The following is a 15,500-nucleotide window of genomic DNA, read 5'->3' on the forward strand; positions in this document are numbered from 1 at the left end:
CTATTATCTGAGCATCCATAATGCATTACTCTTCTGTAAAAGGTTTCCATCCTTAAGTTGTTTTGGCCTAAACTGACAATAACACTTTATTTGTCGATCACATTTTGTTTTATTACATAAAGAAAAATATCTGTTAAGCTATTCTAACACATGACATGTTATCACAATCGACAATAAGTCCAATGAATCAGTCTATACATATATATTTCAAAAATGTTATAAATCCCCTTAAGCACAAGCCCCTCCATCTAATACTGTTCCATCAAGATTCCGAGCTCTCCATCGACTCCAAATCCCACTTCCCCAGTAAAGCATGACCACATGTTTTTGATTATTTCCGAAGTTAAAGAAAAGATTTTCCCTTTTGACTCCCAACAAGGTATCATTGTAGCAATCCCAGCTCAAGGTCTTGTTAACATCACATTGATAAAGCCTTAGTGGCTTCTGTGATTGAGGCTTTCCCTCCACCCCTACACAGAGTCCTTCTTCTGAGCTCATGAGCCTGCCTCCTGGGAGCCAATGGAAAAGCTGAGAGTTGGAAAATGAGGAGCAAACAGAAGCGGTGAGCTCAAAAGGCTCTCTGCGATCGGAAAGTGAGCGCACCTCTGCACACTTGTTATGGGCCTCGTTATATAGAAGGAAGGAACCTGTGGAAATAGAAGGCTGTGTTTTATTAAAGGACTTAGCAATATAGCTAATTAATGGTATAACTTGAAGCTCCTGAGCATCGGGGAAAAATATGTAACAAGGACCTCATCTACCATGTGCCATTTATAATACCGGACTCTACATATCTGGCAAAGGTGCTTCTGGGTGCCTTTAGATACTAGGGCGGGGATGTAACTGTTACCTCTGCACCAGGGGCGTACCGTCCAATGTGACAGCTCACATGACCGGGCCCCCTCTCCATCCCCTGTTGTCATAATTTCAGCAATATCCACATCCACAGGAAGCGGATATCTTTGAATAGTATGGTGGATTAGGAAGCCGAGAGCTCCATCATCCACCATTCAGCCTTTGCCTGTGAGTCTGCTGGTACGATGATGTCACTACATTGTGTTCCCCCTGACACTGCATGCCACAGAGCAGTGCACCGGGGTAATGATTTGAGGTACGTAGTAAATTATTTTTTTTAAATGTCAGTAAATATAGGGGCCATCATATTGGGTGGGGAGCTACTGAGGCCCTTATACTGAGTGGACCATTATACTGAATGGGGAGCTGGTGGCAAACATTATAATGAGTGGGGTGGTTGGTGAAGGCCATTATACCGGATAGGACAAAGGTGGGTGATACTGTGTGGAAAGCTGGAGAGGAGCTGTGAGGGCCCCATACTGAGTAGAGGACTGTGGGAGGCTCCCATACTGAGTGGTGTGCTGTGCAGGTCCTCATTCTGTGTAGGGGGCTGTGATTGCCCTAATACTCTGTGAGGGACTGTGAATGCCCCTATGCTGAGTGGTGAGCTGTAGGGGCCATCATACTAAGTTTGGAGCTGTAGGTGCCATTATATTGTGTGAGGACCTATGGGGGTCATTAAACTGAGGGGCGTTTTGGGGGTTTCCATTCTGAGTGAGGGACTGTGGGGGTGCTAATTCTGTGTGGGTGTGCTATGGTGACCCTCATAATGTGGGAGCCCGCATGCCAAGTAGAGAGCTGTGTATTCTCTCAAACTGAGTAGGGGGATGTGGGGGCTATCATGCTGAATGTAGGCAGTGGGTGCCATCAAACTGAGTGGGGGCATCATACTGACAGGTCGTTATCCTGTGTGGGGACCATGATATGGTGTGTGTGCGTGGGGGGGACTATGGGGATATCATACTATAGGAGGACACTTTAGGGGAATCATGATGTGGGGTTCTTGTCCTGTGTTAGTGGCACTGTGGGGGCTTCATACTTTGCTGGAGGCACGGCGGAGTCATCCCACTGTACATTTGTGGTAAAATTGTGGGGATACCATATTCAGTGTGTGTGGATGGAGGCATTTTTGGAAGCATCACATTCTATAGTGGCCATAAAAGATATATTGTTAGTGAGTACACTAAGAGGCTTCAATAAGGATATAATTATTGTATGCATGTCACAATACATGTCCTTCTCCTGGTTTATAAAAGTTGGAGGACATGACTCAGCCCAATATATAAATATATATACAGGTATATACAGTATATATTTTTTTGGAGGGGGTGAGTGATCCCAAGATCAAACTTTTGCTATGGGCCCTGTGATTTCTATGGACGACACTGCTCTCGACCCTATAGAGTATGTGTATACATAAATACTTACCCATCGTTATGTGCCTTCTATGCTGTTCTTTTACTTTCTCTAATTCCGTCCCCATAGCATAATCTGCAAATTTAAAATCATGTTTGTTTTAAAGAAAACAAGGGGAAATATATTACATTCAATATTAGAAGGAAACATCTGAATGTACTAACTGAGAGCTATAAATTGATAAACCTGGGAATTCTGATGTTTGTTCAATCTGCTTTGGGACATGTCATTTTAGCATTGATCCCTTGTGAGTCCGGTGAGGTCTATTCAGACTTTTCTCAGATTAATGTAACTGATCCACATAAAAAATATTTAAAAGTTTTAAAATGTGACCCATTATAGGGACAGGGCTAAAAAAAAATCATAAAATGTTCTAAAGTTACTAAGAACATGTCTCAATATTTTGGCACAAACTTTATTGATTTGCTCTAGCCAAGGCTTGTCATGTGAATGGATTCACATAGAAATTATCATAAGGGTGATTTTTGGCTTTAGAAGCCAAACATTTGGAACTGGAATATTCATTAAAGAAATGAACATATTTAACTTTTTTCTATCTCAGGTTAGAAAACAAATATCACAGGATGTAAAATATAGGTCTCTACTTACACTTGGTCATAAAATAACTCAAGATGAAGATGCTCAAGAGCAGCAGAAGGCCACAGGTAGAAGCAGCAACCAAGAGTCGGGACTTCTGATAACAACCTGGTAAAGAAGAAAGTGTTTCAGAGGTGGGCTTCAAAACCAGTGTCGCAAAGTGCAAGGGTTAGACTTGAGGTGTCTTCCTAGTATCCAGAAACCTGTATTTGAGTCGTTAAAAAAGAGTGAGATTTTTGGAACTTACTAAAATAAAGTTTAATGATAGTTACACTTTGGTTTCTCAACCATTACCACCTCTACTATATTAAACCACCAGGAATATTAAATAATAACCCCTAAAATAATGATAGAACCTCTAGAGATTTTACGTATTTGCTCACAACCACCCTAAACCAACATGAATTATTGCCATTACCAATAGCGCTATCCATCCAGTGACATCAGAGATAAAGGCTACTACTCACCTAACCACCCTAGACCTCCAGGGGTGTTACAGGAAAACTAACGGTAGTCATATATGTAAAAAGGCTGCTATCCATCTAAATACCCTAAGCCACAAGGAGCGTTATAGGAATGCTATCACTAACCGTACATGTATATGTGACATAGTGCATGCAGAATGTTCACAAAGTTATTAAAATCAAGGGACATTTTGCCTGCTTTCTCATTATCACCAATCCACTTGGAAATTCCCTGGGTGTTTCATTCAGATATTATACTGTATATTTTATGCACTTGAATTATATATTTCATTTGGACATAAATGAAGTTTTTCGTGTACTGGAGTGTTCTGTTGAGGAGGAAAGAACTAGTCTCCTTACATAATTTATTAATTCTTCCCCATTGCCGGGATAGATAAGAATGACTAAATATTTATGTGGAGGTGGCTTGGTCAGGAGAAACCTTGGATTTTAGCTTGTTTGGTTAGGAGGCTATATGGCACTATAAGTTGGCTATGAGCTAGTGCTTCCCAGCAGTCATGGTACCCTGGTGGTGTTCTTACAATGGCTTTGATAAGAAGGGATCCATGCTTTACTTCTTTTTGGCGGGTCTGGGTTCCACTGGAGCGTAGTATCTTCGACACTGCTTCCAGTGGATGATAGTCTCCAGAGGTTCTCGGAATCCGGCTTCTCCCTCCTCGGCACTGGTTCATATATACTTTCTTCCTGAAGATATATGTCACTATGTTCTGAAAACAGAAGATGAACATATTTTGATTAAAAAGGTTAGTGCCATGAATCATTTGCAAATGAAGAACATGTTTGACTTTCTTCCCAAAGTATATACTTGAGAAGTATGGATTTAGGCAGAGTAATAAGTTATCACTATTACCTAAGTATACAATATATTCACTCAATAATGTCCAAAAAAGAAAAAGGCATCAAGGCAAAGATCCAAATAGGCCCTATATAATAATAATAATAATAATAAATTTTATTTTTATAGCGCCGACATATTCCGCAGCACTTTACATTTCAGAGGGGATTTGTACAGACAATAGACATTACAGCATAACAATAATCACATACAGTAGATTATAACAAATACCAAGAGGAGTGAGGGCCCTGCTCGCAAGCTTACAGTCTATGAGGAAAGATATATAAAATTTTGGTGAAAGGTTTCAACACCAAGGGCAGAGAGGTCTGGTGTTTGATTCATCTTCCACAACTGAAAAGTCCATTTCTTACCTACCTCTTTTTGAAAAATGCAGTTCCTCTGAAGAGGGAAGTCCTACCCTATGATCTTGCTATATAATAGGAAAAAGAATAGGAAGATCTAAAGACACCAACACTCATTCGAACAAAATTGGCAGAGCCATCTGATTATCTGATGTGCCTGGAGGCCTCCTGCCTCTTGCCTGCAGATGTTGGCATCACTGAATAGTCACTTTGAATTCAAATGTCCACTTTTTTTTTTGGAGACAAGCCACCAACAGAGGTGTGGCTTACTCTTCTCTCCCCACACCGAAGGCAAGGATGGACTTCTGAGATTGGGGAGAGATTTCTGTCGGACAACAAGCATTCAGCCAACAGCTTCTTTGTATGGCTTCTTTAAGGCTTCATAGCAAGTGCATAGTTTTGGAACTGAATATTATTAAAGTCTATTATCTCTATACACTTCCTTGAAAAATTCATATAAGGACTAATTGTAAGAGTTTTGCATTGCCATAAGACGGGAAATGAGCCCAGGATGAGGCTCTCAAGTCTCACTTTTCCTAGAGCTCAGAGTTGTGGATGACTTTTAGTTTGAAGTTCCTGTTTTACTTTACTTTCTACCACAGTCTGTCAAGATGATTTTGTGTTTGCTTGTCATTATCATAGATGGGATTTCCGTTTTTTGTAATCACTATGTAACAAAGACTTTTTTCTGCCTTCCACTTTTTTCCCAGTTTGCTGTCAGCTAATTGAAACTTCCCTGTTTACATTCAGAGACCGTCCTGGTCGCATGCTGAATACAAATGAGGATCTGCCATGATATTTCACAATACAAACTAAATAGGTTATTAAATGGGCATCTCTGATCTGACGTGGCTGGTGTTCTTGCTTTGAAAAACCACCTCAGAATTGCTGTTTGATTCTTTCTGAAAGTTTCCTTGCCTAATTTTAAAATGACGATTTCTTTTTTGGAGTCTCCTAAAATGTACATTTATTTAAATTTCCGAATTAATTAGTCATACTAGCGTTAATTTTCATAGTAAGCCCACTAGCTTCATCAGGTCTAAGACATCTCAATAATGATGTATGCAGTTTGTATTGTGAAATATGGTGACAAATCCGCTTTAGGTCCAGCAATTCTGCCATTGTTGTAAAATGTGAACTAAGTCTTAGGTCTCTTTCACACATCAGTTTTTTGCCATCAGTCACAATCTGTCGTTTTTTGAAAAAAATGGATCCAGCGCTGGCAGCACACAGGGCCCCAGGCAGCACACGGGGCCACAGGCAGAGCACAGGGGCAGAGACAGCGAACGGATTCCCAGGTAGCACACGGGGGGGCCCCAGGCAGCACACAGGGGCCCCTGGCAGCGCACAGGGGACAGAGACAGCGCGCAATGGGGGAAGAGACTGTATCTGCCCCCGTGCGCTGTTTCTGCCCCCTATGCGATGTTGGGACCCCCTGTGTGATATCTGGGGCCCCTTGTGCTGCCTGGGAACCCGTTCGCTGTCTCTGCTCTTGTGTGCTGCCTGGGGCCCTGTGTGCTGCTTGGGGCCCCGTGTGCTGCCTGGGGCCCCTGTGCTCTGCCTGGGGCCTTGTGCACTGCCTGTGACCCGTGTACTCTGCCTGGGGCCCCCGTGTGCTGCCTGTGGCCCCGTGTGCTGCCTGGGGCACCATGCTCTATCTGGGGCCCCCATGTGCTGTCTGTGTGCTGACTGGGACCCCGTTCGCTGTCTCTGCCCCCCATGTGCTGCCTGGGGACCCGTGTGCTGCCTGTGGCCCCTATGCTCTTCCTGGGGCCCCATGTGCTGCCTGAGGCCCCTTTGCACTACCTGGGGCCCCCATGTGCTGACTGTGGCCCCTGTGCTGCGCCTGGGGCCCCGTGTGCTGCCAGAGGCCCTGTGTGATGCCTGGGGGCCCTGTGTCCTGCCTGTGGCCCCATGTGCTGCCTGTGGCCCCGTGTTCGGCCTGGGGCCCCTGTGCGCTGCCTGGGGCCCCCCGTGTGCTACCTGTGGCTCCTGTGCTCTTCCTGGGGCCCCATGTCCTGCCTAGGGCCCCTGTGCTCTTCCTGGGGCCCCGTGTTCTGCCTGGGGACAGCGTGCGCTACCTGGGGCTCCTGTGTGCTGCCTGGGGCCCCGTGTGCTACCTGTGGCCCCTGTGCTCTTCCTGGGGCCCCGTGTTCTGCCTGGGGACCCCGTGCACTACCTGGGGCTCCCGTGTGCTGCCTGGGGCCCCGTGTGCTGTCTGTGGCCCCTGTACTGTGCCTGGAACCCCGTGTGTTGCCTGTGGCACTTTGTGCTGCCTGGGTCCCCCTGTGTACTGCCTGGGACCCCATTTGCTGTCTCTGCCCTGCGTGTACTGCCTGATCTACTGCAGCTGGGGTATATTCTGGGCGGGGGGTTAATCTGGCCTGTTACACCAGTGCATCAGTTTTTCACAGTCTGCACAGGATCCGTTTTTTGAACACTTTGATAGATTGTGACTGATTCTGAAAAACTGATGTGTGAAAGAGGCCTTAGCACACGGATGCTGACGATTGTTACCATTGATGGACTGTAATCAAAAATCTTTAAAATTTTGAGAAATGTATATTAAAAAGTTACAAAATGTTTCCTTACAGTATGGTTGGAGAGGATTGAATTGCTTACAAGCTGAGTATTCACTGCTATGTCCTTTTTATAAAAAACAAACAAACTGAACCATATAATGACTAATGGTCAGAAACAGACATGCTGAAAAGCCTGATCATTGTTCTGGGGCCCAGTGTATGGAGCTGGAACAGCACAGATGTTTGTAGGTGTATGTAGCTGGAGCAGCACAGCTCCGTACACAGTCTATTGGCCATTCTCGGGTACTGCAGATCATCTTGTATTCATCTGAATAACTGATCCCGTGATCAGCCGATCAGAGGGGTTCTTGTTCTCAGACAATTGCCAATCTGAAATTGGCCTCTTTATATTTGGCTAAAGTCGGCCAAATGTGCTACTAGTTTAAGTAGGATTGGCCTGCAATCTAATGTGTGTGGGGGGCCTCTCAATGACATCAGAGGAGAAAGGGACCCAGTGTGTTGACCAATCCTTTTGTTCTCTGGCAGATAATTCTGGCATAGACTCTCCTACAGAGAATAAAGAAGCGCTTGGTCAAGTCGACCATTCCTGCGTATGAGAAAGGTAAGACAGGGAAGATAGCTGTCAGCAATAAACAATTGTCCAATCAACAGGTTTCTTAAGTGTATAAATGGAGATGGTGGATTAGAATAGGCCATTGAAATCAATAGTAGCCGACAAACCCTTTAACCTCTTTACTACATTATATTAGACCATTTGAGGTGTTATCAATAATCCCATCATCTCCCTAGACCAACTGGGATGTTACCATTGACCTAAATGAAATATATACAGTGTGTTTAGAGTATACGCTGTCACATACATGAGGATGTTTTTCATTGCTTTTCACGCTTTTTACTAGTCTCTTTAGATGACATTATCGTGCAATCTCTTATACAAAATTGCAGTGCAAAATTACTGTTCTCCTATGAAGATCAGCCACAAGCTGGGCTTCATAGGTGACCATACATGACCATGACCATGCCATCGGCTCCCTATTTCCAACCTTTTTAATGCCGCTGTGATAATTTACAGCAGCCTCTAAGGGGTTGATTTCTCCATGGCTTGACGAACTGAGTGACATTTGTCCGGGTTCGCTAGTATCTGGTGCTGGACCTGGGTGTATTATTTAGTGTATCATGTGTCACTATTAATGACCCCTGAACTGAACTTTTAAAAAGAGGCAAAAATCAGAAAACCCATTTGAGCCATATACCGCCACATGAAAGCTAAAGAAAAACAACCAATCCTATAAATATGGCCCTTATGTTTCATTACCCTTAGCCATATTGTCTCAATTACCTGATGGGCTTCTCTTTAGGAAAACGTCTCCATGCTGAGCTGGGGGAACATAATCCACATTGCCGTACATGTTTCCATAAGAGGCAGATGATGAAAGTGAGCAGTGTGGGCACAGAGAGGACTTATTGTAGAAGGAGATAAGACGATGCATCCGGAGACACATGGTGTGTACAATTATACATCTGCTCATCATGTTTGGGTCCATGAGACAGTGAGCAGGAAGAGATAGGGGAAACAAAGCGTCTCCCAGTATGACAATGTCACTACCGTATAGGAATCCAACAGGCACAATAATATTATTAGTACTTCCAATACTTCCGAATGGTAGCTCAGCTGATTTTGTTCCCTGACTCCTCCAAGCATAGGAAGAGCCACTGGCAGACATTGGTGGCAGAGGCTTATGGAAAGGATCTGCAGTGGGAAATCTAAAATGTCTGATTGTTCTCTTCCCCCACCAGCATCTGTCAAGGGAGAGTTGGGAGCCCCCCCCCCCATACACAATGTAAGGTCGGATGGTCCTGCCAAGATTAGCCGGTTTGGCCAACTTTTATCTATTGTGCATGGGATGGGGTCTTTACTAAAATCTTCTTCTTCATTTTAGGCATTCCTATATAGGACCAGCCCTTCTTCAAGGGAGAGCTTCAGATTTCCTGGATTTTAATAGCACTTGTATAACAGTATCATTATATGTAGACAGGTGATCACCATTATAATGTAGACAGTGTATAGCAGCAGTATTCGATTGCATTAAGTGGATTTTTCCTGAGCTGGTCCTCAAGAGGGTAAATAAATCTCATTATGTTTTTTTTTTACAGTGAACTGTACAAGTTTTTTGGAAAGATAAATTTTTAAATATTTTATCTCAATTTCCTTAGAAAAGTCATTGTCATCACACTAATCCAAAATATGATCCAGCAATGCAGCCTGCTGATGCAACCAGACAATTTTACGTGCTGTCTAGTAAGCGCAGTACCAATAAAGATTAAGCCAGTGAAGGGATGATAGTTTAATTAGACTCGCATAGCTGGAAGTTTGGGTATTTTAATTACTTAGACCAGGGAACCCCAACCTGTAGCTCGGGAGCCACATGTGGCTCACGATCTCATGAATTGTGGCTCACGACTGTCTGCCAGCTTGGTGCATTAGCTCCAGGTCTAGCAAAGAGCTATGAAGAGAACATCTCAAAATGGTGAATTTGGTGGGTAGCCCTGCACAGAAGAGCAGCTCTGGATGCACATTTACTGGTCTTAGGGGTTTAGAAATAATTTAAGGATGAAATGCTGGAGACAGAATGATACTACTGGTCAGAGGAGGTGCTTGAAGCTTGATATGACAGTGTGGTGGAAGTGCTTGATGGGAGAATACTGAAGGGGGATTGTGGGAACCTTTGGCTCTTGGTATACTGCTTCTGAGGAAAAGCTTTGGTTATCATTATACCCATAATAGGGGCTTTGGTTGCCACTACTCAGAGGCGTAGCTAGGGTTTTGGTTCGGGGGGGCGAAACTTCTGAGTGGCCCCTAACCAGAGAACCTCAGCAGATGCCCGCGCTGCTGCCAAAAATAATCTATATAATATATATTCCATTATTGCGGCATCAGCGCGGCCCCCCAGTGCGCGCCGCAATAATGGAAGAGAGAGCGTCACATGACGCTCCCTCTCCCATCATTACCCTCTTCCTCTGACAAACAGCGGGTGCGTGATGATGTCACTTCATTGCGTCCCCACTGTGTGCCGGTCTGACTGCAGCACAGCTCCTGACATCAGAGCAGAGCCACCGCCAAAATTAGCGTGGGAGCGAGAAGGAGAGGCGAGTATAGTTTTTTTTTATTATTATTTATATAGTTAGTCCTGGTTGCATGATTATGATACCCCATATGGGGGGGGCGGCAGTATGATACCCGTATGAGGGGGCAGCATGATATACCCCGTATGAGGAGGGGGCAGCATGATACCCTGCATGAGGGGGTAGTATGATACCCCGTATGAGGGGGAGGCAGCATGATACCCCGTATAAGGGGGGCAGCATGATACCCTATGAGGTGGGGGGCCGCATTATATTCTGAAGGGGCTACATTATATTCTTTGGGGGGGCTGTATTATACCATATGAAGGGGGCTACATTATAGAGAAAGAAAGAAAGAACAGAGAGAGAGAAAGAGCAGAGAGAAAGAAAGAACAGAGAGAGAAAGAGAGGAAAGAGAGAACAGAGGGAGAAAGAAAGAACAGAGAAAAAGAAAGAAAGAACAGAGAGAAAAAGAAAGAACACAGAGAGAGAAAGAAAGAACAGAGAGAGAGAAAGAAAGATTAGAGAGAGAAAGAAAGATTAGAGAGCAAGAAAGAGGGGAAAGAAAAAAGAACAGAGCAAAAGAAAGAACAGAGATAGAGAGAAAGGAAGAGGGGAAGAAAGAACAGAGAGAAAGAAAGAACAGAGAGAGAGAAAGAAAGAACAGAGAGAGAAAGAGAGGAAAAAAAGAACAGAGATAGAGAAATAAAGAAAGAACAGAGAGAAAGAAAGAAAGAACAGAGAGAGAAAGAAATAACAGAGAGAAAGAACAGAGAGAGAGAAAGAAAGATTAGAGAGAGAAAGAAAGATTAGAGAGAAAGAAAGAGAGGAAAGAAAGAACAGAGCGAAAGAAAGAACAGAGAGAGAGAAAGGAAGAGGGGAAAGAAAGAAAGAACAGAGAGAAAGAAAGAAAGAAGAGAGAGAGAGAAAGAACAGAGAGAGAAAGAAAAAAAAGAATAGAGAGAGGAAGAAAGAACAGAGAGAGAAAGAAAGAAAGAACAGAGAGAAAGAAAGAACAGAGACAGAGAGAAACAGAGAGAGAAACAAAGATTCTCTAAAGATACTATAGCAGCCCGGCTCCCATTGTAGTGCCCACCTGAGCCTCCCTGTGCAGGACATATCATGATCCGCTCACATGGCCGACATCCCCGAGTCCAAGACGATCCCGCTGGCCGCGCTGTCGGAGGAGACAGTGATGGGCCTGAAGCATTCCTTGAAGTGCCTACATGGTTCTGTCACAATCTCCTCCCGAAATTACCTAATTTCCTGTCAGCTTCCAGCACGTCACTTCCGGTGGAACGTCACGTGTGAATTTTAAAGTGCTCCTCGGGGCTCTGCCATGTACTCCTGTGTCCACGGGAAAAGTAAGCTCCCGACCGGGGTAGACTCTCTCTCAAAATTGAGACGGTTGGGAGGTATGAATGCTCCCCACCATACACCTTGTAGATGCATAGCTCCGCACACCTCATACACACACGGTTCCGCTTTCTATGCCTCGTACATACACGACTCCGCTCCGTACACCTCGCACACACTAGGCTCCACTCTGTACACACATGGCTTCACTCCGTAGACCACATGCGGCTCTGCTCTGTACACCTTGTACACGCGCTGCCATGCTCTGTACACCTTGTACACACATGGCTCCACTCCATAAACCTTGTACACATGCGGCTTTGCTCCATACACCTCGTACACATGCGGTTCTGCTCTGTACACCTCATACACACACGGCTCCGCTCCGTCCACTTCCTACACACGCAGCTCCACTCCGTACACCTCGTACACGCGCGGCTCCGCTCAGTACACCTCGTACACACACGGCTCCGTACACCTCGTACACACACGGCTCCGCACACCTCGTACACACACGGCTCTGCTCCGTACACCTCGTACACACGCGGCTCTGCTCCGTACACCTTGTACACACACGGCTCCACTCCGTACACCTCGTACACATACAGCTCCGCTCCGTACACCTCGGATTCACACGGCTCTGCTACATGCACTCTGTAAACCCCTCCTGACCCCAAACATAAACTTCCCCTCATCCAGCATTATGACAACCAGCACAGCAGAGTCCTGCATATTGGAGAAAAAAGGATTTAGTTCAGCTCACCCCTCATTGATGCTGCAGCAAGGTCCGAGCAAGGACACGTCTCCACTTGAACGTGTTGGAATACTTCATAGAAAAAGGAAAGTCCAGCTCAAGGAGTAAAATCCAGAATTTTCTTTATTTATTTCATTAAAATACAAGCATGGCTGCTATAGTCATCATTGCGGTTTTTACCCTGACATGGGATAGCCGCACAGAAAGTGCCCAGGAGGATCTATACGCGTTTCGAGCGGTATACAAGCCATGCTTGTATTTTAATGGAATAAATACAGAAAATTCTGGATTTTACTCCTTGAGCTGGACTTTCCTTTTTCTATGAAGAGTCCTGCATATGCATAGTGCATACACTGAGGCCCCTGATCATATGACCTCGACTCCTCCTCTCCTGTGACCACATCACTGGTCCTGTGGCCGAGAAGAGAGCATAGTGGCAGAGTAGGGAGATGATTGATTCTCCCTGCTCTGCCGCAGATACAGTTACAGTAGCGTAAATCCGGGTGGGCCCCCTCAGAGCGCGGGGCCCCGGGGCAACCGCCCCCTTTGCCCCCCCTCGGTAGCTACGCTACTGCCACTACTATAAGGGGGGCAGGAGCTGGATGTGGCTCACGACCCTCTCTCAGAGCTGGATGTGGCTCTCAAGGTCAGAAAGGTTGGGGACTACTGACTTGGACAAAGCTAAGTGTGACTGTAGCAGAAGTAAATATATATAGTGGAGGGGTGGAGCAGCTCAGAAACTTGTATAATGTAGGTCATTTAGGCTGGTTTCACACTTGCGTTTTTTTCCTATACTTTATATGGGTGCGCATACACATGCGTTTGTACACGTTTGTATGCGCATGCGTTTTTTTGTAGTGTGCGCTCGGGCGCACAAAATGCATCCTGTTGCATTTTTTGTGCTCCCGACTTGTCTCAAAAAAACGCATGCGCACGCAATGCGCACAAAATTCACCCAAAAACCCATTATAGTCTATGGGTGCGCTGACGTGCGCATGGTAAAAAAGCATGTGTTTTTTTTTAAAAACCATGCGCAAAAACACAAAAAAAGCACACAAACGCATGATGCGTTTTTATGTGCGTTTGCACTGCGCACGGTGCGCAGCGCAAAAAAACGCAAGTGTGAAAGTAGCCTAACGTTGATTATGCAAAGCTCTGAAGTCCATCATTGAATATGTATCACAAGATATATGTAAAGAACCAGAAACATTGTAGTATTGCTTTCTATAATGTTCCCACATACAAAAGGACAACATCTGCAAGGAGTTTGTATGTTCTCCCCGTGTTTGCGTGGGTTTCCTCCATGTTTTCCGGTTTCCTCCCACATTCCAAAGACCATATTGATAGAGATTCTAGATTGTGAGCCCCAATGGGGACAGAGATGATGATGTATGTAAAGAACTTGCGAATATGATAGCTCTATACAAGCAAAGCAAAATAAATAAATAATATGGTACACACAATTCACTTCCATTTTTCACTGAAGTTCACAATCTTCGTGAGCAGAACATTTTTGCCTCTCTCATCTTTACCCTTCCAGAACCCTGATTAACTCGTAGCAGCATAAAGACGCTACCCCATACAACAACTCCCATCCCCACACATCCCGCTGTAGCCACAATTGAAGAACTATGCAGTCTAGCAATCTTGTAGGCTATAGGCCAACTTAGACAAAACAAAGTAAGCAAATATCCTACAGTAAATAAATAAATAACAACAGTGCATGAAAATAACATAGGATACTAAGTTAAAATAATTTTGATCAAAATAATGAACAAGCCATCCCACCACGTCACAGTGACCCTATTCGAGACGGTCCAAACCTTTAGTATTAAAACCTTAGCATATGTCAAATGACTGTGAATGCGAATAAGGGCTGAGCAGGACCGATACCTCAACTAGTGGACACCCAGCAATGAGGAGCTATAAATGTAATGTACAGCTCAAAGAAAAGGAAAGCCACACCGTGACATGGTGGATGGCTTTTACATTATTTCAATCAAAATTATGTCAACTAAGTACCCTTTGTTATTTTCATGCACTACTGCTATTTACTGTAGGGTATTCTATTCACACACTTTCTTTTCTTTTTATCTAAGGCTTTGTATGTTTAGTGGCCAGTGTGAACATGCACTACAGGTTGCATGTATATCAACTTGTTTTTTCAAGTTCATTCCTTAGGTTTTTGCTTCATTTTTTTTGCACTCTGTGCAAATAAGGGTGTGGCTTCTCTTTTTTTGAGCTGGACATCACATTTATAGCTTTTCATAGCTGGGTCTTAACTATTTGAGGTCTCAGTCCTGCTCGGCACTTATCCACATGTAGTAATCGCAGGTACGCAGGATGCAGTGACGAGACGAGAGATGGGATGAACTTAAGATGTAACTTTTTATATATAGATGCCTATGGGGCCTATCTTGAGCAATCAAACAAGCTAACAGTAGTTATCCTCGCAGGGAGCAAAACAAGAATACACTGGTAACACGAACATGACTAACCCGGTAAAGACCAGTCGCTATAGGGCCGCGATATGGCCGACTGCGGGTCCTGGGTATTAACTATAACGTGTCACTTATCCTCTCTGACGTCCGGCAGAGTGGTGGTCGGTGATGCTTCGGCGTTTCAGCCACTGGGCCCAGCTGACGAGGATCTGGCGGAGACTTCGGGCGTTCCTACGCCCAGGCGAAGTGGGGGCACAGCAGGCCCCTGAAGAGTTCCTCTGCGTTGCACCTCCCGGTGGAGGCGGGATGGTGTTGCCCGGGGATCGGAAGGTGTAGGCCGCAGCCACAAGCTGGGGACGGGCAGCGGTGGCCGCAGGTGGCTGCGAACGGGCTACAGTCGCGGCGGGCCAAAGCTGAGCTGCGGGGGCCATGGGCGGCAGCGGACAGGCCTCAGCCATGGGCTGGAGTGAAGTGGCGGCGGTCGCAGGCGGCAGCGGATAGGCTGCAGCCACAGGCTGGAGTCGGGAGGACAGGCCGCAGACAGGCCGCAGCCATGGGCTGGAGTGGAGCGGCGGCGGCCGTGGCCGGCAGCGGACAGGCCGCGGGCTGGAGTCGGGCGGTGGCGGCCACTGGGAGCGTGGTCGGACGGTCGGTGTCTCTCTGCTGGACAGCTTGGTGCTGTCTCCCTTCTGTCTGTGGTGAGTCTCCCTTCAGTCTCTCCAGTCGCTGCTCT

The 15,500-nt window shown here is 45.4% G+C and overlaps 1 protein-coding gene across 2 annotated transcripts; it reads right to left on the reverse strand.

Moving 5' to 3' along the window:
- Positions 1-85: 85 nt before the first annotated feature.
- On the reverse strand, positions 86-8,523 carry LOC141100454 (uncharacterized). Of its 2 annotated transcripts, none has more exons than XM_073588961.1 (5): positions 8,433-8,523; positions 3,908-4,060; positions 2,881-2,976; positions 2,284-2,346; positions 86-647 (listed from the first exon to the last, which is right to left on the reverse strand). In XM_073588961.1, exons 1-5 carry the CDS (start codon positions 8,500-8,502, stop codon positions 229-231), a joined length of 801 nt encoding a protein of 266 aa, XP_073445062.1. In that variant the 5' UTR covers positions 8,503-8,523; the 3' UTR covers positions 86-228. The 2 variants fall into 2 exon arrangements, with proteins under 2 accessions (XP_073445062.1, XP_073445061.1); XM_073588960.1 differs by having other exon boundaries at positions 3,875-4,060.
- Positions 8,524-15,500: the final 6,977 nt, after the last annotated feature.

The sequence above is a fragment of the Dendrobates tinctorius genome, unplaced genomic scaffold (assembly GCF_039654945.1).
Source record: "Dendrobates tinctorius isolate UK_male_01 unplaced genomic scaffold, ASM3965494v1 ptg000104l, whole genome shotgun sequence".
Taxonomy (NCBI): domain Eukaryota; kingdom Metazoa; phylum Chordata; class Amphibia; order Anura; family Dendrobatidae; genus Dendrobates; species Dendrobates tinctorius.